Source organism: Pleurodeles waltl, chromosome 3_1, assembly GCF_031143425.1.
Source record: "Pleurodeles waltl isolate 20211129_DDA chromosome 3_1, aPleWal1.hap1.20221129, whole genome shotgun sequence".
Taxonomy (NCBI): Eukaryota; Metazoa; Chordata; class Amphibia; order Caudata; family Salamandridae; genus Pleurodeles; species Pleurodeles waltl.
In genome coordinates this window covers 794,973,534-794,994,445 of record NC_090440.1, presented here as the reverse complement: position 1 = coordinate 794,994,445, position 20,912 = coordinate 794,973,534, and the positions used below count along the sequence as shown (strand labels likewise).

At 42.1% G+C, this 20,912-nt stretch overlaps 1 protein-coding gene across 1 annotated transcript in view; it reads right to left on the bottom strand.

Moving 5' to 3' along the window:
- Positions 1 to 1,613: 1,613 nt before the first annotated feature.
- Positions 1,614 to 20,912, bottom strand: part of LOC138283541 (forkhead box protein M1-like) — a 135,795-nt gene continuing 116,496 nt past the window's right edge. The window contains exons 8-10 of the mRNA XM_069221481.1: positions 20,374 to 20,407; positions 17,225 to 17,364; positions 1,614 to 2,523 (exon numbers count right to left, since the gene is read on the bottom strand). Coding sequence (XP_069077582.1) covers positions 1,795 to 2,523; positions 17,225 to 17,364; positions 20,374 to 20,407 — 903 coding nt within the window. The 3' untranslated portion in view covers positions 1,614 to 1,794. The remainder of the gene's footprint in view (positions 2,524 to 17,224; positions 17,365 to 20,373; positions 20,408 to 20,912) is intronic.

The window sequence follows — 20,912 nt, the reverse complement described above, 5'->3', positions numbered from 1 at the left end:
TAATCTAGGAGACTGTGTTAGGGCTTCTATGATTGTGTTTACGGAAATGCAGATCCAGTAAAAGTAGAACACCTCTCAGTGGAAAAATCAGGTATAATAACAATACAGCCATCTGTGTTTCTAACACAGTTCCAAGCTTTTTCTCATCTTTAGAAGGCAAAGGACACCGTCCCATCGATGAAGGAATGAGACAAGCATCACGATCACGTAGTAGAGAGGTGAGGAGTCGTTGTTCCAGTGAAACTAAATTCAATTTAGGTATCGTCCATATACATGTAAAACGTTTTATGAAGTAAATGTAAAAATGTTTGATTATCATTAAAAAAAGAAAGGCAGATAGGACTGGGCCCTCGAGGACAAACATCTCAAAAAGTAAGGATTAGATTTCAATAGTAGGAAGGCAATCTTTTTGAGCTCTATCAAATTGGAATCCATTTAACTAATCAAGGGTAGTATCTCTTATACTAGCTTAAGTACACCTCATAAACCAGGAGCTTGTGGTTGACGGTGTTGAATGTTGCAGACAGGTGTAACAGATCTTGCACTCTTGGCCATCAAATTCATGCCTTAATGAGATCCATCAGTGAGAAAACCACCAAGTTATTCCTTACGGCAGGGCGGAAGCCCATCTAAATAAGTGTCAAACAGATTGTTGTTTTCAACAAAAGATTGTGTTTGAATGGCTACTACAGTTCCCATGAGCTGAGCATTAAATAGAAGTAGTGGGATAAGCCAGAACTTGCTGGGATACCTACCTCACCTGCTTATCGTGGCAAATAGTGGGACCCACAGAGCCTCCAACTTCATAATGCTTTTCCATCTTAAGTACATCAAAATGGTATTTCAGTATGATGAGGGACTAGTCAAAGAACTACAGAGCGGACTCAGATAGTCACATAGCCCCACCTCACAGCTATCAGGATATAGGGGACATCATATGCGAAGAACACTTTACCAATAGAACCATCATGGCTCTCAACAGCTTCCAATGCCTTGGCGCACTAGGAACTAGCTAACTGTCCTCATAATTGTAGACAGTGTCAGACCTTTGCCAAAAACGTGTCATCTCAATTTCAGACAATTGCTATTAGAAGATCAGGTTACCATCAATTAACATATTTTTCTATTAATCCGCTGCCTCACTGTCCGTACGTGAGGTGCAGAGCGTCCACCTCACCGCCAAAGGAGCCACTATTCATAGTAGAAATCACTGCTTCTGTCTGGAAGACCATGTTCACAATCTCCTTCCATTTGGAAAGTCCTTGAAAATAATGCTGTTCCAACACTTTCTTCCCTTCATTAAGGCCATGCTTTACACGGTAGCTCCAGACAGTGCTTTGAGAACAGCTGAGCAATGGGCACCCTTCCAAACCCTTAAATAAATCCCAGTTTCAGACTGTAAGTTTGTTTCAAAGGCTCATGAGTTTGAAACGTAAACAAATATGGTATCATATTTAATATTTCTTTTAATGAATACATTACTATGTGCTAAAACGACTGCATAAGATGCCATCTGCACTTTTTCACTGAATCTATAATGAAATGAAAAATGAAAATGTACATAAAACACAACATATGTTAATGTGATTTGACTTGGGTTCATTAGGGAAACATTCTTCATTATTCCGGGCATGACTTGATTCTACCAAATGTCAATATCACAGTCTTCTTTCATAGTCTTACTGCAGTCCCTTTTCATAGTTTATTAAGTGCTTTAGAAGAATACCAAAGATCTATGTACAAATAACAATAAAGGGCAGAAGGCATACATAATCTACTATGTCCCAGATGCCTCTAATTTCTATGGAAAATGTATGACCAATTTAAGTTGGCCATGTCTATTCCTTCACCTAAATTGGGCGTGCTGTAATCTGAAAAAAACTTTGAAAAACTCTCATTGTGCTGGTCAGCACCAAGTGTCTCAGTGAAGGAATCATTATCAATAGGAGCAAATCCTTGCAGTTCACCAAGATCGTGGTCAGGGTCCTCTGGTTCAGATGTTGTAGGAATACTGTCGGGAAAGCCAAGGCTAATATATCCCAGACTCTCATCATTTGGAGACTTAAGCAAACTAAAATCTAACACATCATCTTCCACTTTTGGAGGGGTTATGCCGGGCAGCAAAGAAAGCAGCATAGAAGTTGGTGAAAGTACTGTTGCTGCATGTTTGCATGGTGTGGATGTTGACACTCCTTCGGGGACGGCCATCTGGCTGGGCGTTTTAGAAGGAGAGATTAAAACATTCACATAACTTGACTGATTAGTTGGGCTTGAATTCATAGGACTCATTACATTCAAATTGGTTTCTGAAGATGGGCAGCCAATGTGGCGCTGGTGGCACGATCGAGGTTTCCTAGTTCTTCTGTATTCATGTCTCCGGGCCCTGTATCCCTTCCAACGCTTAGAAACAATCCTTTGTGGTTCAGTGACTTTCCAAGTAGTGGCTTCCAAAACAGACGTTTCTTTGACTGGCTGAACAAAACGTTCTGGGTAAACATTTTGATTTTGGAGCAGAAACGGAAGCTACAAGAAAAACAATAGCAATTCAATATTAAACATCATATGGAATTCTTATAAAGTATACTTGCATGCCCTTATTCCCATATCTTGAACTATTTCTATATTTTGCATTTGTGTTCTTGAAATATTTCAAGAGGGTTATGAATATACATGCTATATTCAACTTAAGAGACTCTGAAATTAAGTTACTATACCCACCACCTTGACCACAAGGATGTGAATGGTTCAACTATTTGTGATATTCATTTCAGACTGGAGATTACCACAACAAATATAAATCACACACACTCATCACAACAATAGTGTCAAATATCAAATAAAACAGAATACATTTCCATATAATAAAAATAATACTGAGAATAATCTATATTACAAAAAATGGGGTATCCTCATTACAGCATAGACAAGGAGAGAACTCTGCTACACCACACTCCAGCTGAGTACCAGAGAGAGGAAGAAATACAAGGAATGTACAAAGATATACAGGGAGTTGTATGAGACAGAAAGATCAAGTGGTAAAAGTTAAATTCTGGGAGCAGAAGGAAGAAGTACAGAAAAGTGTATAAGTCAGAAGAATCGAAAAGGCAGCATAGGAAAAGAGCTAAAAGAGCAAAGGCGAACCATAGAAGGAACCAGGCACACCTCCTCTCCTTCACAGGCTCGAACAATCTTGTACTGAATAACAGAGCAAACGTAATGTGACCAATGGACCTTAAGTGCCTCTATTGGATTAGATATTGGAATAGATAGGTATAGGACCTTCTTAACACATTTAGACCCCCAAGAGCACAGCCAACTATTTTAGTGTTGCCTGTGGGTTAGACACCGACTCCAAAATGAGTTTGTAAATTTTAAAAGTGGCCCCCTTAGTTGAGAGTGTTGAAAACTGGTTTTCACCCATTGTCCAATCTGGGCATTTTGTAAGTGTCTATTTCTCAAAATGGAAATCTTATTAACATTGTGTAAAGGATTTAACAGTAGCCTTCTGTAACATATTGGTGATGAACCTACAGCACAACTATTCTGCCATTTGTCAAAGGGGCTGCTATAGGAAGCTGGGGTAACATCAGAATTAGAACGGATTGGCATATCACAATGTAAAGACAATGCTACCTAGCCTCATTGCAACACTGTCCCAAATCATTAGCGCCGCCTTCACTGGTGTGCTAAGATGTTCATAGGGAGAGGCACAGCCCCTTTCTCATCCAGATGACATGCCACTGTTGCTTCCCCAAAATTGCTTTTTCTAGGTGCTGTTACAGTTGTCAGACCCTGTTGGACCAATCAATAACTACTCATATTTAAGCTGTATGATAGTAGGCAGAGCAATCGGCCAATGCTGCCCCTCCTCTCAGTTTGGTACACTAGAGTAGTTTCTTTGTGACCCTTGCCTTCGCCCCCTTCCATGCAAAGTGGGAAATACTATGCTACAGTGTATTGAAAAGATAAGTTTCCACTCCCAGCAGAAGTCCCTGAAATAGATACAAAGTCTATGGCAGAACATTCATCTTGACAACATCAATTCTTCCTAACTAGGAGATGATGAGAGAGGCCACTTCACTAAATCTTAATGGAAGGAAGGAGGAGTAATTAGCCTGAACTAGAACCTGTTTATTTGGTACAAGACTTTTGAGCTGGGGGCTGTCACAGTTAGCCATAACAGCTTTAAGAGCAATGGGGCCTACAGTCATGCAGTGAAAGGTTTTCTCGGCATCAAGGAATACCAATATTGCCAGAACCTTCTTCCTGTGCCTTTTTTTATCAAATGGACGACATACTGACTATTATTGTGGACCTGCCTCTCCTTGACAAATCCTGATTGATCAGGATGGATCAAATATTTTTTGACTGCATAGTCCTAAAAATTGTTTCCTCTTTGAAAAACAAAGGACAGAATTTAAACAAGGCATCTTGAGTACAATGGTCATGTGCTAGCTTCCAATGGAAATTGGCTAGCTTCCTTTATGGATATCACAAATAGTCATGTGCTAGCTGCTTCCTCAGGCCAACAGTGTAGACTCTGTCCAACCTAACCACAGTCAGGACCATCCCCCAGAAGTGAAGAGAACAGATCCAGGCAAAGGCCTGAAGGTCCAGGAACTCCAAACATTCCACCAGACACTTACTCTGATATTTTCTTTTCATACGCAGTTTCCCAAGTTCCTTGCATCTCTGAAGGCCAATAGCCACTGCATTTCTCAAGGTGCCCTGGTCTTGTTCTTGGGAACACGCTGACTTATGCACCCATTCCAACCTGGCTTCCATATCCAGCACCCTCTGCATCAGGGGGCAAACATCCTTCCATAAGGTTTCCAGCTTGGGGGCCAACTTGTCATGGAGTGCTTTTTGGCCTTTTTTCAGGTCTCTGGTTATTTCTTCTTGGAGCTCCTTTTTAAAGTCCACCAATCTGTTCATCAGGACTGCTATGGTGAGGAACATGGGTGACATTTGCTGTCACCTCTCGCTAAGACACTTGCTAGAAAATACTTGCTTTTCGGGGGTCTTTCTGAAGCCTAGCAGATCTGTCTGCATCTTTTTTTACATGCAATTTCTGGCAACAGCACCATCCTGTATGAACTAGATACATCTGCAGGACCAGGTCAAGGACCCAGGGGCAGCTAGTACTAAGCCCAGACCAGTACTATCACTCTCGTTTAGGGGCAACATTCAGATTTCCCACAGGGTGTCAGCATCCATATGTGTGAGTGTTCTATACTTAAATGATGTGGGCTGCACATATGCTGTAGAAGTTCTTGTTTAGAGCAGTACCCCTTCAGTGAATCGTCTCCCTCCCCATGCCAAGGAAGAGTCATGATTCTAGTCTGAAATCCGAAGAGACCCACTACTCTTGTGTCAAGGTGCTATTAAAATGCCTCCAGATATGGTCCTCACCTTCAATTTACATATTCTGGAAATTGTATGGGCCTTATTCCCGACCCCTCATTTCTCATGGCCTCACATTGCCTCCTGCACTCCATGTGACATACACAGTCTAGCTGGATAGGTGCCAGAGAACAGCTTTCTCTCTCCCGGCCCAACAACACCCCTGGATGGGCAACATGGCCACAACTTTGCAGTGTCAGTAGTGGCCAACGTGAAGTCAACATTCCTGTCCCTAGGTGCACCACTCACTCATGTCTCCCAGGTTATTGGTTCAGAGAATGTTCCCGGATCTGCCCTCTAGACCAGTCACTTTGTCTCCATCTGTTTTCCATTGTTAGCAGAGCGCACACCGGGTGTCAGAAGGGGGGTTGGGAGCACACTGTCACACATCCCAGCACAGTTCACCCCTTTGCATCAAGGTAAATGCAGTGCACAATTAGCACTTACTTCAAAATTAGCTGTAGTTTTTCACCAAAGTTGGTGCAGACATTGCTGTATATCTCTAGACACGTGTTTCTGGGTTTAGCCCTTCATCAGTAAAGAGGAGAAGTAATAGAGAGCAAAGGAAAATCATCTGGGGTTGCTGGAAATACTGCCAAATTCCTCTCAGTCACAGTACCACTCACAGGCACACAGGTGCATCTCCAAAGCTAGTCAGCTTGCTGGCTCAAGGGAGCCTTTTAAACAGACAAGTGTTTGAGAGCACACTGCCTCACATCCCAGCACAGCTCGCCCCTTTGCATCCTGGTAAATGCAGTACACAATTAGAGCTTACTTCAAAATGAGCTGTAGTTTTTCACCAAATAGGTGTCGATAGGCTGCCAGGTCACATGAGTGAAAGTGAAGCTGGCTCCCAGCCCATTTCAGTAGCGATGCAGTATACTGGATCTCTCACTTGTATACTTTAGATGCTTTCAATTGTAGTTAATGTTTGTCTGTCTCCAAAATATGAAATTCGAGACAAAATTTTTGCCTAATTTTCAGATGCCACTTTGAGAAGCCAATGTATCATTTTCTTTTTTGAAAGTCATTACAAGACAAAACCCCCAAATCCCAGTTCCTCAGTTACACTAGTGAACTAGTAGATCCAAAGGGAGCTCCAGCACTAAATACTGGTCCCTACAACATATTATGGGTGCTAGCCCACTTTAAGAATCGGTGTTCCTCCGTTTGAATTTTGATCTTAGAAGATCAACTGGAGAAGTGAATGGTCTCCTGTTGGAAAGTGCCCAATACCTATTTCATGTCACAAAACCACACAATCTTGGTACTATCATTAATTGGGAAATGGAACTCTGACTTCTGAACTCTGACTTATTTGGCACCCTACATGCATCCATTTTATGCGCATGAAAATTCCATTCCACTTTCAGGTGGTGGATTTTAGGATGTGCAAACCTTACTGAGAGTGAAACTGAGCTGGGATCCACTGAGTTGTCGCACCCCACTGAGTTGTCCCACACCCTTGAATCAGGGACCACTAAGAAACAGAAACAAAGGCTGACCTTTGATAGCTTACCTGGTGCATTACAACGTTCTGCCTACCACATTTGTTTAGATGGTTGCCGACTACAAACAAAGCTATGCTAAAATATTGCTAAAATATCTTTGATTCATTTTTTTTTTTATTAAAGCAAACATTTCAAGAACCTCCTTATAAATAAAGGCTCATGCTATTTCAATTGCAGAGTCAATGAAATCAGGTTATTAGTTGAAAGGGGTGGAAGCCCCATTCAGACAACAACCACAATCCTTGCAGGTTGAGCCCCCAAATTAACAAAATTAACCTGTGCTTAACCCTCTGATAGCTCAGCACAAAGCAGTCAGGCTTAATTTAGAGGCAATATTTAAAGCATTTATCTAGCATACAAACGTACAAAAGTGTAAACACACCACAAGAAAAATACCAAACAAATTTAGAAACATAGACTATATTTTAATAAATAAAATAATACCAGAATGAACATAATCCAATTAGTAGAGCTGGAGATACTAATCTTTAAAGTTATTAATTAAAAATAGTGCCAAGAAGCAGAAATCACAAATCATGGTTATCTGGCCATGCTAGACTGAGTGAAAGTTCACAAGTTCAAGTCAACTGCAATGATGCCCGGGTTGCATTCAGTGACCGGATTAGTCCCGCTGAGTGGTCACATCATGAAGCCTGGCGTGAAGAGTTCCATTTACATTGTAGCGCACCGTGAGGAGGAGTCTTTCTGCGTGAGGAGGTTAAGCGTCACAGACCGTCGTTGCTGTAGCATGAAGAGCAGAAGCATTGGTCATCACTGGAGCTTTGCCCTGGTTGATCGTATAGGACAGTCCACGCGAAGTGCAGGTCTTGCGTTGCTGGTCTCATGGATGGTTGCTGTTGGCATGAAGAGCAGGTCCACTGGGCTTTGCATTTGCGGACATCACAGGCGGTCAAGTCTTGGTGCAAAGAGTGTGAGGATCCCAAAATTCATGATTTTCACATTTTCTTGATGGCTTTTCACTGATGTCAGCCATGGGTCTAGGATCTGGAGGGCACCTCTTAGGGATCAGGACGAACTCCAGCAGTGGCCAGCAGTGGCCAACAGCAAGGCTCATGCGAAACCAGTTGGTGCTGGACAACTGGGCAGTTGCAGGGAGGTCTCTGGAAGCTTGTTGTGTACATGTAGCTCATAGAGTAGGACAGCCAACTGGCCCTTGGAGTCACTCTGGCTAGCCTGGGATCAAGGCAAGCAGATTCAATCTTACTTCTTCAGACAGCAAGGCAGCCCTTCCAACTCAGTGAAGTCCTTCTTCTGAATATTCCACAGGTCCAGGAGTGTTCTGAAGAATGGTCTGGGGTACTGTTTTTATAACGGTTGCCTGCCTTGGTGAGTGGGAATTTTGTGCGCTACTCCCCTGGGTTTGGCTTCAAACTGTCTAGGGTGACAAAAAGAATGGAGTCAGGTCCCTTTGCATGAGCTGCAGGCCCAGCACTTTGAAGTGTAATCAAGGAAGGATACAGTTCCTCTCCAGCTACCCTGTCAAGAATACCCACTCTCTTCACACCTATGCCTTCCTTGTGCGCATGTCTGGAAGCAATGCACAAACCTCAAACAGCAGGCCATTCACAGTCATGTCACCCAGAACACTGGCAGAAAAGCACAGTTGGTTTGGAAAACAAAAAGCCAAATTCACAGTAGCATTTGCAAAACTGTAACTTAAAATTCGACTACAACATTAAAGATGATTTTAAATTACAATTCATTTGAGAGTAAACAGCATATCTCTATCTGCTCCCAATCTGAAGATAGCACTTATTAAATGAAATAAATTAATCCAGTGTTAGTTTATGGGAGAGACAGGCCTTAGAGTAGTGAAACATGACTTTAGGAATGTTCCCTACCAGGGCATGTAAAATGTAAATGCACATGCCCTCCTTTTTAAATACCATGCCCGCTTCCATTTGAGTGGTTACAGCCCTCCTTAGGGGATACTTATAAGTTTTAAAATGAGGGTTTAGGCCTGTCAAAAAGTTTATTTTGCCACGTCAAAAGGTCAGTTTAAAACTGCACTAGAAACTGCAGTAGCAGGCCTGAGAAATGTTTTAAAAGGCTGCTATAGTGGGCCACACTATGAGTGCTGCTGCCCACTAGTAGCATTTAATTTACAGACACTGAGTAAAAGTAGTAACACATAATAAGGATTTACAAGTAAATTAAATGTACCAATAAATTGCCGGACAATATTCAAAAAAATTCCAGGGCAAGTACAAGCACTTTACAACTGATTAACAGGGAAAGAGTGCAGAGAGTCCTAAAAGCCAACATTAACGGGTTCAGCAAAGGAAGGCAGATGAAAGCAAAAATCAGGTGCAATCCTGCAGAAAGGGCCAGTTTCACCACAGAGCCTTGTGCCATTAGTGTTATAAAAAAGTTTGAGGTGCACCCTGGATACCAGAGAGTTGCACAATAGTATGTTATTGTGTAGCATTTGTTATTTTAGCTTCTGTCGATTTCTAAATTAAATTACAAAACGAATTAGAATTCTTTTTTTAAAAAAAAATAGTCAAGTTGGATATTGAGTATATTGTGTTGTTATTGTACCTTATCACTCTCAAACTGTAGCAAACTCTCTTTTCTGTTAACATCCCTAGCATATTCACCTTTTTATGGATTTATGTAGCTGCTATTGCGATTCTGGGCGCTATACAAAGCCATTCGTTGTCACATACTTATTTAACTTTGCAGTAAGGCCATGGCAAGCTTGAGCAGGAAAGGCACCAATGGCGTGGAAAGTTAAATGGCCAGCGCCAGGAAACCCTATTTGGGTAGCCGTTTGCGCGTTACAAGTACCCAAATCAAATCAAATGGCATATGTGGCTGCTGTGTATATTTACACCACAACACGTTAGTTATACGTGTTGTGGTGTAAATATGGCTCCAGAGAACACTACTGCGTCCTACACAGTTCTATAATGGTGGACGCATATCTTTACACATTAGATAAGTCACATTAAGTGTGCCCTGTAAGCACATTGAACAGGGAGCTTAATATTTAACCATGGAACACATTAAATATAGAAAAAGTATGCACCATTGGTAAAAAGGTGGCAAATTATGTTTATCGCAAGAAGCCAAGTTACATTTTCCTTGAACTGAGCTTATCATGAATAGAAATCTATTTTGTTTTTTTACAGCTCAGCCTGGGAAAATAGTAGAAGCTTACCTGAAAGTTATTATAACAGTTTAAGCGCAATCTAATTCAAGGACGAAATTATATTTTGGGTACCTATATTAAAGAGGAGGCATTTAAAAAGTGTATTTAGCGTTGCCTGCAAAACAAACAAAATGTAACCAGTTTTACTCCCAGCGCTTGCATTACGTATCCCAATTAAGCAGAAGTGCTTGCCTGGTAGAGAACATTAATACCTTTTCTAAAGGTCCACAGTTGAGCAAATACCTCCCACTGGCCTAGGATGGGACATCTACGAGGAGAAGGAACGGATAACATTACAAAGAAGCAAAACAACCTCCACTGTCACATGAAAATGAGTGACTCAAAGAAAGAAAAATCCTCAGCTAGAGAGGTCGCCTATTCATTCATTTATTTCCACATCTGGAGGTGAAGGTGCTTCCAGAACAGCGAGAGGGTGTCCAGAGGGCCTGACCTGGGAGGAACACACAGCTCCTAAGAGGGGAATGTGGCTAGTGCCATCTTGAAGAAGAGACTGTGGGAAGGGTTAAAGTAAAGCGCTAAAGGATGTTCTGAAACTGGGGGTTGAATTTTGGTGAACAATCTGCCAGACTCGATCAGAGCAACGCCTCACCATCACCTCCTTCTCGGAATGCTCCTAGACGTGGATAAGCACATGAAGAATGACTGCCAGAGAAGGAAGCTGAAGGATTCTGCATCTCCAGTGGCACCTAGGGACCTGAAGTGATCTCCAAGGTTCATTTGGATGAGATTCTGTTCATTGTGACAGGAACGCAAACAGGAGAGAATGAATCCAATCCTGTGAAGAAGGTCCTGCTGGCCAGTCGAGGGTGCCCTACACAAGTCCTTGTGAAAGGCTTGGCTGGTGCCAAGAGTCCAGCCCTTGTTTCCTGGGTTAGCTGAAGAGAAGTTCCCAGCATCAATAAGTATTGGGACTCTCAGGTAAAGAAGGTCAGTGAGGCCTGTCTCATGATCACAGTGGGACTACAGTCTCCCAGAGTAGCACCAGCAGATATTAAGCATTGAAATTTACCAGTGCTGAAGATTTCCCGACCTCTGTGAGGCAGAACAGTTTGTCTCCATTTCTGGTGCAAGAGCAGACTCTTGTTGCGGTTGAAGCACACAAGGTGGCAGTGCCTTTCACATCTTGATAGTTCCTATGCATATTTTGACCAAGTTTGCATTCAATATTTAATAATCATTTGAATAATTTTGCTTAGTAAATAATTCTTGATGTTTGTAAATTGGCTTGGCATGTTTATTTTGTTATCTTCTCAACTTTGTCAATTGGTACTGCTCGAACTTCACTTGCATGTTTCTGCAAATCGCCAGCTGATGTTTTTCATTTAACTGTGATGAGATCTTACCAGATTGTGTTAATTGAGGTGGCAGGGTTACCACTGTCTCAAATTAAGAACCTAAATTGCGTCATAAATCTACAGTTGCCTTCTGCTCCAAGCCTAAACTGATCAATCTAGGTGCCCTTAGTTTAGGGGCCTCCAACCTTTTCTGTAATGAGGGCTACTTATGTTCAATGAAAATCATAACAAGCTACTAATATTACTAGTATGATAGTGAGCACAACAGACAAGATGGCCACCCCATGCAAGATTACCAGCAGTGAATCGCCTCAATTCATCAGGCAAGATTGATAGCATTGTTGTTCAAACATCAGTTTGAGTTTTAAAAAAATATATGTATTTTTGTCTCCAATACACATGTTTCAATTTTGGGATGCATATATTAATTTAAGCAAGCAAACATTTTTAATTTATTGGGCGTAGCGGCACATAGAAGAGTTACTTACAGGTAGCTAGAGAGCTAACAGTAGCTCACAAGCTACTCGTTGGAGAAGCCTGCCTTAGCTGGTAAAGGGAGAAATAAAATGATTAAAACTGTAAACTATAGCTAGAGTCCTTTGACAAAAGCAGTGGAGTAACGAAGCTTGAGCAACTCATCCCCCTGCAAAGTACATGGAGAACCCCCCTTCAAACTAACTCAGGAGCTCTCAGGCCAGGGTACTGTGCTGAGGGGGCCCCTGACGATCGCCCCCGCACTGGGTGGTGCTGCGGAGGCCTTTGTTACACCAGTGTACTTAATTAGTAAACAGCAACCACTGTGGATGAAGCCCAGTGCCCACTGACTGACACAGAGAAAGGGCCTCACTTTATTCATGATACTGGCATGAAAGAACTCAACATTAGAGAAGCCGTGCACCTGCTTTGTCACTTACTGCTGATGAGTGCAGCAAAGAAACAGGTGTTAGACAGGTATGGTTAATTGTTCATAGAACAGACAAACTAAATGTACTAGAGAACTACAAAACTGATGTTAATGTAACTAATAAATAATTGTCATGCTGTGCAAACCATAGACCACTTTTAAACAAAAATGATATTGTACTACATTAGTACCCAATATATTTTTACTTAAAGTATGGCAAGACATCTGTAAAAACAATATTATTAATAAAGCACACATACCAAAAGGTGAAATTAAAATACTATGCTACACTGTATTTGAATGATATGTTAATGATAGTTACATTAAACATTTATTGCATTAATAAATAGATTACAATTTGTGTTATGGTATTACATCGTCACTAGAGGATAAGCTGGACTCTATATACAGAGAGTTCAACCCGAGTGTTTCAGTTTCTTGTCCATTGTTGATCAGTGAGCCATTTCACACCATTTGGATCCTCCTTTGATAAATCATGTTTAACCAGAGTCAAATGATTTATAGAAATTGAATCAGTAGTTATGAAATATATACATATTACCTAGTGGCGGTCGCCACTAGGTAGTTATCGTAGGAACCTAGTTTCCATACAAAAAGCATTTCTTTACTTGCTTATATCTTTGGCGCTGCTTGACGAATCTTCACAAAAGTTTCCAAGAAAATTTGCCAGTTACGTCAGCTGCTGTCTGGAAAGTTTCAGGGTGATCCGTCCAGGGGGTACAGGGCCAAAGGGGAGGGTGTCCCAAAAAACCTTTTTTTCCCTTCATTTTCCCATAGGGATTTTGAACAGTGATAGCACCAAAACTACTGGATGGAACATCAACAAATTTGGCAGTAAGGTAGGTCCAGAAAGCAACCTTTTTGTGTTTTGCTGTGAATCTGTTCAGTGCTTTTTTGGGAAAAAATGTTTGTATATATTGGGACGCAGATCCATCATGCATCCGACACGAATCTGCGAGCCACATGGAGGAGTGTGATTGGCTGGGTGGAAGCTGTTCAGAAAGTGGCAGCTGCCATTTTATCAACCAGAAAGCTCAGAAAGTTGTTGCTGCCATTGTATCGACCAGCAATGGTCCTGGGGGATGGATTTTCTTTGAGAAACGGGTAAAAGGGGTCAGGGTAGAGGTACTCTGACCCCATGGGATAACATATGGGTTTGTGAGGGATGAATTAAGAGTTTAAAAAGGTTAAAACCTCCTTTTTTTTTTTTGGATGATGGTGGATTCGCGACTCTATTGCGGTGCTCAGCGTAGCCCCCCATGTAACACCGCAACGGAGTCGCGAACCCTGCCGATGAAAGAAAAAAAATATCTAAACACATACTGTCACACACACTGTCGCACCCATTCACAGATCCACTCAGACACATACGCACCCACTTACAGCCCCAGTTAGACATTCACACACCCACTCCCAGACCCACTCACAGACTGTCACACCCACTCTCAGACCCACTCGCACACTTATGCACCAACTCCCAGACCCACTCAGACACTAATTTACCCACTTACAGACACACAAAGACCCTCAGGCACCCATTCAGAGACCCAATCAGAACCTAGCACACCCACTCACAGACCCACTGACACACCCACTCCCAGACCCTCTGGGACGCTGATGCACCCACTCACAGACCCACTTAAAGACTCTCATGCCCACTTACTGACCCACTCACACACTCGTGCACCCACTCACAGACCTACTCAGACTCTCATGCACACACAGATCCACTCAGACCCTCATGCACCCACTCACAGACCAACTAAGACAGTCATGTAGCCAACCACAGACTCACTCAGACACTCATGCACTCACTCACAAACCTACTCAAAGACTGATTCACCCACTCACAGACCCACTCAGAGGCTCATCCACCCACTCACAGACCTTCTCAGACAGTCATGCACACACAGATCCACTCAGCCCCTCGTGCACCCACTCACAGACCCACTCAGGCACTCACAGACCCACTCAGAGACTCATGCACACACTCATAGACTCTCTCAGACAGTCACGCACCCACTCACATACCCACACAGTCATGTAGTCACATACAGACTCACTCAGACACTCATGCACCCACTTACATACCCACTCCGACACATGCACCCAATCACAGACCCACTCAGAGACTCACCCATTCACTCACAGACCCACTCAGACACACACTCATGCATGCACTCTCACAACCAGACAGACACTCTCACAGCCACTATCACCTCCAGATACACCCTGTCACACCTATATTCACACCCAGAGAGGCCGCGGCCAACTCCCGCTGCACACGGCCAAAGGGTCATGTGCAGTGTGAGGTTGGGTAGTTAGGGGGATTGGCCGCAGGGTCTGGCTGCAGGCTATGTGTTGCAGGCAACCTCTGCTGCACATGGGCAAAAGCCATGCACAGTGCAAAGTAGGATGCTTAGAGGGAGTTGGCCTTAGGGCCTGGATTAACGTTTAGTAATGAAAATTACTATACGTTAAAAAAAACATAGAAATTCACTGAAAAAAACAAAACGTAACAGCGATGTTATAGTTAGGAAATAGAATTTTAAAAAAACATACAAATTCACTGAAAAAAACAAAGGTTACAGGGATGTTATAGTTAGGCTCACATTTTAAATGTACAAAACCATAGAAATTCAACAGTTATCGTTAGTTATCTCAAGTAAGTATAACTCGTGCCCTAAGGTAACTATAACTCGCGCCCTCGCCATGCACCCTAATTATTCCACAAATTACGGCACTCATGACATCTTTGATAACATCATTGATAATATCACTGTAATATTTGTAGTAACATTTTTGACGAAAAACTGTGCATGACAGGGGCACAAATTATACTTACTTGAGATAACTAACTGTAGCGGTTGAATTGCTATGCGTTTGTATGTTTAAAATGTGAGCCTAACTATAACGTCCCTGTAACCTCTGTTTCAGTGAATTTCGAATTATACATACACAAATGTTCATTACATATTGTTGTTAATTGTGTAAAATATTAGAAAGGAAGATGTTTTTATTCTTTATGTTTCTATTGTTTGCAATCTTTTCTGCACCCATTAAAAAACCTTTGCTAAAGATTTAATAACTTTAAAAGCCCCTAGGAATTTCAGAACAATGGTGGGAATATAACGCATAGCAAAACATCTATTTACCAAGATCAAACAGCATGGCACTGGCTACTTTTTATTCGTAACCTCAAGCAAAACAAGTGTTATTTATTAATTAATTTATTTTTTAAGAATGTTGCACTCCAAATTCTAAGTATGTTTCATACTAACCAACACCACGTCAGGGGTAGTAAGCGCTCTATAAATACGATTACAATACAATACAATACAATACATGGGAAACAGGTTATGAGTCAATAAGAGCTCCGAACAGTCATTGTTTGCACACATGCATGATCTCACCGTCTGCATAAGGCGGCATCCACCTTACTTTTCCCCAAGAGGTGGTGGGAAAGACAGTCATATCCAAGGACAAGAGAATGGGAGGACGAGTGTTCTGGAGCTGGCATTAGAAGGCAGCTTTGTAATGGCACAAGGGCCAGAGTGGTGCATGTGCAACTTATGATAAAAGATTCACAAGCGGAGCAAGGACAGCTCAACTGGTGCCAAATGTCTAAATCTAAGCCAAGAAAAAAATGGCATACCCCACATGACATATTGCAGGCTTTTCAAAGCCAGACTTTCTAACCAAGAAGGAGCTATGAATTATGCCCTGAAGCGTTGTCACAAAATGGAAGCAACGATGGGAAGATCTGGCCTCGTGTAGTATATGCATACACACCATTCCAAAAAGCAGGACTGAAGACTATAAGTACTGCAGCAAATGATCTATCTAGTGACAGTAGACTATGAAGGCAAGAAAGAACGAGGTCTAGAAGACCCCGAAGTCCCCCTCCTTGCTCATATGAAAGATCAGCAGAACCATTTGAATAATGACTGATACATCAGAGTAAGGTCTAGAGAAACTGCGCACATGGAGTTCCCAACCGCTTCTGCCTGATAAAAAGTCACAAGGAAGCCATCTTTTAAGAGATAGGAAGAGATCAAAGGAGACCTTAGGCTTGAGAAGCTGTGCAGGCAAGCAATCTGAATTACAACTATTGCGTTCAACCTGGGTTAAAACTAATTCCAGGGGATCAAGGCTCACAAGATGAGGGAAAGGAGCGGAAAGCAGTCTGTGTTGTTGCTCAGAGTTGAGATGTAGACTCTGGAATAATCAAGATCCTTTTTCTTGAAAGCTAAAGAGAGCATATGCTGACCAGAACAGGCAAAAACATAGTGATGTAATGAGGAGTAACTTCCGTCTAAGTCTGCATTTGGTTTTCTAGAAGAGTCGAGAAACCAGGATCTGAAACTGAAGACAAACAAGTGCACTTAGACCAGTAGTTAGCAATGTACCCTAAGGAGCCGGTTTAATCCCCATATAGGACACACAGATGGAGGCACTGGGTCTTCTGCTGGTTGCAATGAAGAAGACCTAAGGTAGAGCTCTGGTATGGAAGATCTAGCATGTTTGAGACTGCATGTATTGAAGCATCACACAAGGACACAATTGAAGCACTGAACGTTTTTAGTCTGGGTATTTAGAGCAATATGTGAAAATATTTACCTGGATACTTCAAAATACAGCAGTAGGTAAGGCTGGGGCAGGTTACAGTCCAAACTATGCAAATGAAAACATGGACGTTATGTGGGGCTGAACCTTCGGCATGGAAGTGCATATGCACACTATAATTGTTTTGTTACAATTTGAGATAACAGTTTCTGATTGGTCTCCGAGGGGGATCCTGGGCTAAGTTGCAGATAGGATGAAGAACACTAGATCTGTGTAATCAGAATGTACAGATGTAACCGGGCCATGGACCACAAGTACATATTTTTACCTTTGGGGCAATCAGAGCGGGTCTGGCCTTTTTCAATTGCGCAGATTTCTGAACATTAGCTGATGCAAGAGGTGGACCAACGAGAACTGGAATCAGGACAGCTGCAGATCCCCTGGGAAGGATTGGTTTGATTCGTTTCTCTGAAATAAAGTGAAAAAGATTACCCCGTTAATAGGTATTCAGTTTTCATTCTGAATGCTTCCAATCAAACGAAACCTATTCTAGGTTTCTAAAACACCAAAATAATCTTGAAGTATATCAATTTGCGGAATAGCGCAGGAACCCCAAGGCAGCTTCAGTAAATACACAACACAGCCAACGTTCCATGTTAAACAAACTCCACCTGACATGTTTGGAGTGTGAAACACCCAGTGATAAAAAATAAATGAGGACGTTGTTTTCCAAAGTTAGATTATGCAGTGACCTAAAGTGACTCACAACCTCAAACACATTAAGAACACGTATTTTATAACTGAATTCAACAGTTTTCCAGAAAAGGTGCAAGCAAGGAATATGTGCTAGGTACCTGTGCATTCGAGTGTATACCTAAAACAGTAGCCCCATCTACACTACATGTAATGAAGAGCCCAGTCCTAAACCTCTAGAACATCGTGGCCTTGCTTGTAAGGCCACAGAGCATCCAAGTTATAACCACCACAAAAAGGAGGGTTGGGTGGTCAATGAAACTCCTGCACTCACCTGGCCTCATCCACCCTTCATTCATTCATCACCTAAGCAGTTTTTGTTTCCCATCACCCACCTGGGTGGAGGGACAGAGACCCAAGTCTTCTTTGGATGTTCTCTTTTTCTTTATTCACACCTGCCACACCTTCCCAGACTTGCCTCAGAGGATAAAGGAAGAAGATTAATAAAATTGTGAGCGCATCCCTCACTATATTTAGTACTCACAAATTCTCCTGGCAACACCCTCTCACCTGCCCATATGTGGAATAGGCCTTGCACAGCTTAGGCCATTGATATGGGATTGCGCTTAGTGAAGTTTAGCTTTACAGAGTTTTTTTTTTTTTTAGTTAGTGGCACAATGAGGGGACATCCACAAAAACAGTGCTTCTCTGAATCAAGTACCTTATGTTCACCTTGGTCAACAGCAAAGAATAACTGACTGTTAAATTATCCATGTACATGTTCTTTCCATTTAAACCTACTACTAATATGGGACTGAAAGGAGCGTAGCTTTCATCACTATAACCTCGTCCACGAAGATGCCCTTGTTGTTAAAGCAGTGCTGGTAGAAACTGCTCCGCTCTGCCTCAAGTGCCACCTTGAAGATTCCCAAGTATCATGTATTCCACTCAGTAGTCCAATGAGCCCTCCGACGGGTTCAGCCTGCCACTTTTTTTTTAAATCAGGTACTGGAACTCATGATCCTTTACGTAGGCCACAAATATGGGAGTGCTCAGGACTGGGCTCCAGGATTGTCTATGGTCTGCAGGGTGTCCGTTGCTGGAGTGGGGGCACCAAAGAGTGTCCAGACGCACACTCCTGCGTGACCCAGACCCAATACAGCCAAGTAAATAAGGCATATGGCCAGAGTTCCCCCTGATGTCTTTGGTTATCGGGGGGGGGATATTCCGCTCCACGTCAATATTCAGTTGCCTTTCTGAGGCTGCACTGCTACATCTCTACCCAACCAAGAACCTGTGCCACTCCCAGCCCCAACAATTAGACTCAAGAGCTGACAGGCGGGGCAGGAGTTTAAACAGATTTTATAAAAAGGCAGTTGGAAGTCACTGGAGGAGTGATCATCAGTTTTTACCAAGCCATGGTAACCTCAGGATCAGCAAAATGTCACTGACATGGGAGCCTAGTTGCAGTATAGCAGCGATGACTGGTGGCCTCAAAATGACATTTAATGGGTACAGATTAGCCCCTAAATGCTCTCCCATGGCAAGACTGAGGAGGAACCTGTCGCACAAGCATCAGATTTAGCCTCATGGCCTCAAAGCTGCAGCAGCTCAATGGGGTATACACATGCATGAGGCTTTTTTTTTTTTTTTTACTATTAATTTACAAAAACAGCAAAAACATTTAAAATAAACAATGGGAGAGATAAAAGGTCTGGCATTGGCTGCCAGCCTTTTGGCTTTGCCAATGCTTGTTTTGTTATGGTTTTATTAAAACTTTATTGCTATGGAAGCTGCTGTCCCCTCACCAAAACAAAAATATTTGTGGGACTCAAAAAGCACATAATGCCATATTAGTTCTTGGCACTAAAGGGAACTACTTTGTGTGTGGCTGTACACCTTGTGAAAGAACAGAATTGTCACTCATGGCGAAGTTAACCAATAGCTTAAGTGGGATGACCCTCTGCCGCATACTGTAAGTTGTAGTGGATGGAAGAAAAATGTAAATGACACAGCAACAGACAAATGGCTGCAGAGGGATTACGGTAAAGTCCATTTTAGTAAGTAATTTATCAATACCATTTTAACTGAATCAAAGGATCTAATGCAAGACATTTAAAAACACACAGAGAAAAAGAGAGATATAGATCAAGAGAGAGAGAGAATAAGAAGGGGCTGGGGAGCAATGGAGTCAACACCAGGGTGGGAGCAACGGGGAATGAGAGGTTTGAAGGGGAGAGGGCACCATTAAAGGCATTGGAGGGTGGGGTGGAGATACGATGAGCTAGCTGCACACAGAGAAGAGATCTAGAAAGCACATGCACTCCTATTGTATGCTGAAAATGAAAGAAAAGCTGTTCCTTGGTGTAGAGCAGTGAAAGGGTACAAGTCATCCATTCGAAGGATGACCGAGGTGCTATGCTCCAGGAAATGGCAAACACAAGAAAAGGAAGGAAAATCTTCTAATACGATGCAAGCAAATGAGATTTACCAGAAAGCCAACCAATTGTTAGCAATAAGCTTAGCCAAAGAGCACTGGAAGTATTGGTATTGTCCACAGTAAGTCGAGGACAAAAAAGAAAAAACACAGCTAAAAGCGGCCTAGAGGCAAGACGTAAAAATAAATTCTGGTATCACTTTCAATGGGCATAAGAGCGGACACATGGGATATTGGCAGCATAAATAATGTAGTACACATTATGGCGTGTTAGCCAAATAAGCAATATAGAGCATGGAATGCATGCTCAAAGCAGCTTGTCAACTATTGAAAAATCATGCACATACCTCTTTTTTCTTCTTTATGCGACTTTTTAGATTTCTGTAGAAATATATGATAAAAATATTTTGTTACAGACAGTTCACACTTCTTTTACTTTTTACATAGACAGCTTAACATTGCCACTTTAATAATTTAGGTTGTTACTAAACCTTCAACGTCTCCAAAACTTGTGTTTTAAGTGGTGTTTATCACAACCAGATTACGTAAGAATTTTTGGCTATGCACCACACCTGCCTCTAATTTTTAAATCACTATCTAAAGCACCCCAAGAATAAAAAAAAAAACAATTGGAAAACTGCAATATTATGTGAGTGTCATTGAAAATGTCTAATGGGCAGGTCAAAGATTGTGATGATATTTCAGGTAAATAGGCCCCACAGTCCACCTCACCCGCATGATCATTCACCAGTGTATCTATATCGCTTGAAGAAATCGAAAGGTAGTTTCAGGGTGCCTGCTTCACAGGTAAAGATGATGCAAGGGGATATGCTGGCAGAAGACAGGAAGGAGTAGGTGTGTAGGAACAGGTTGTACACAATGTACA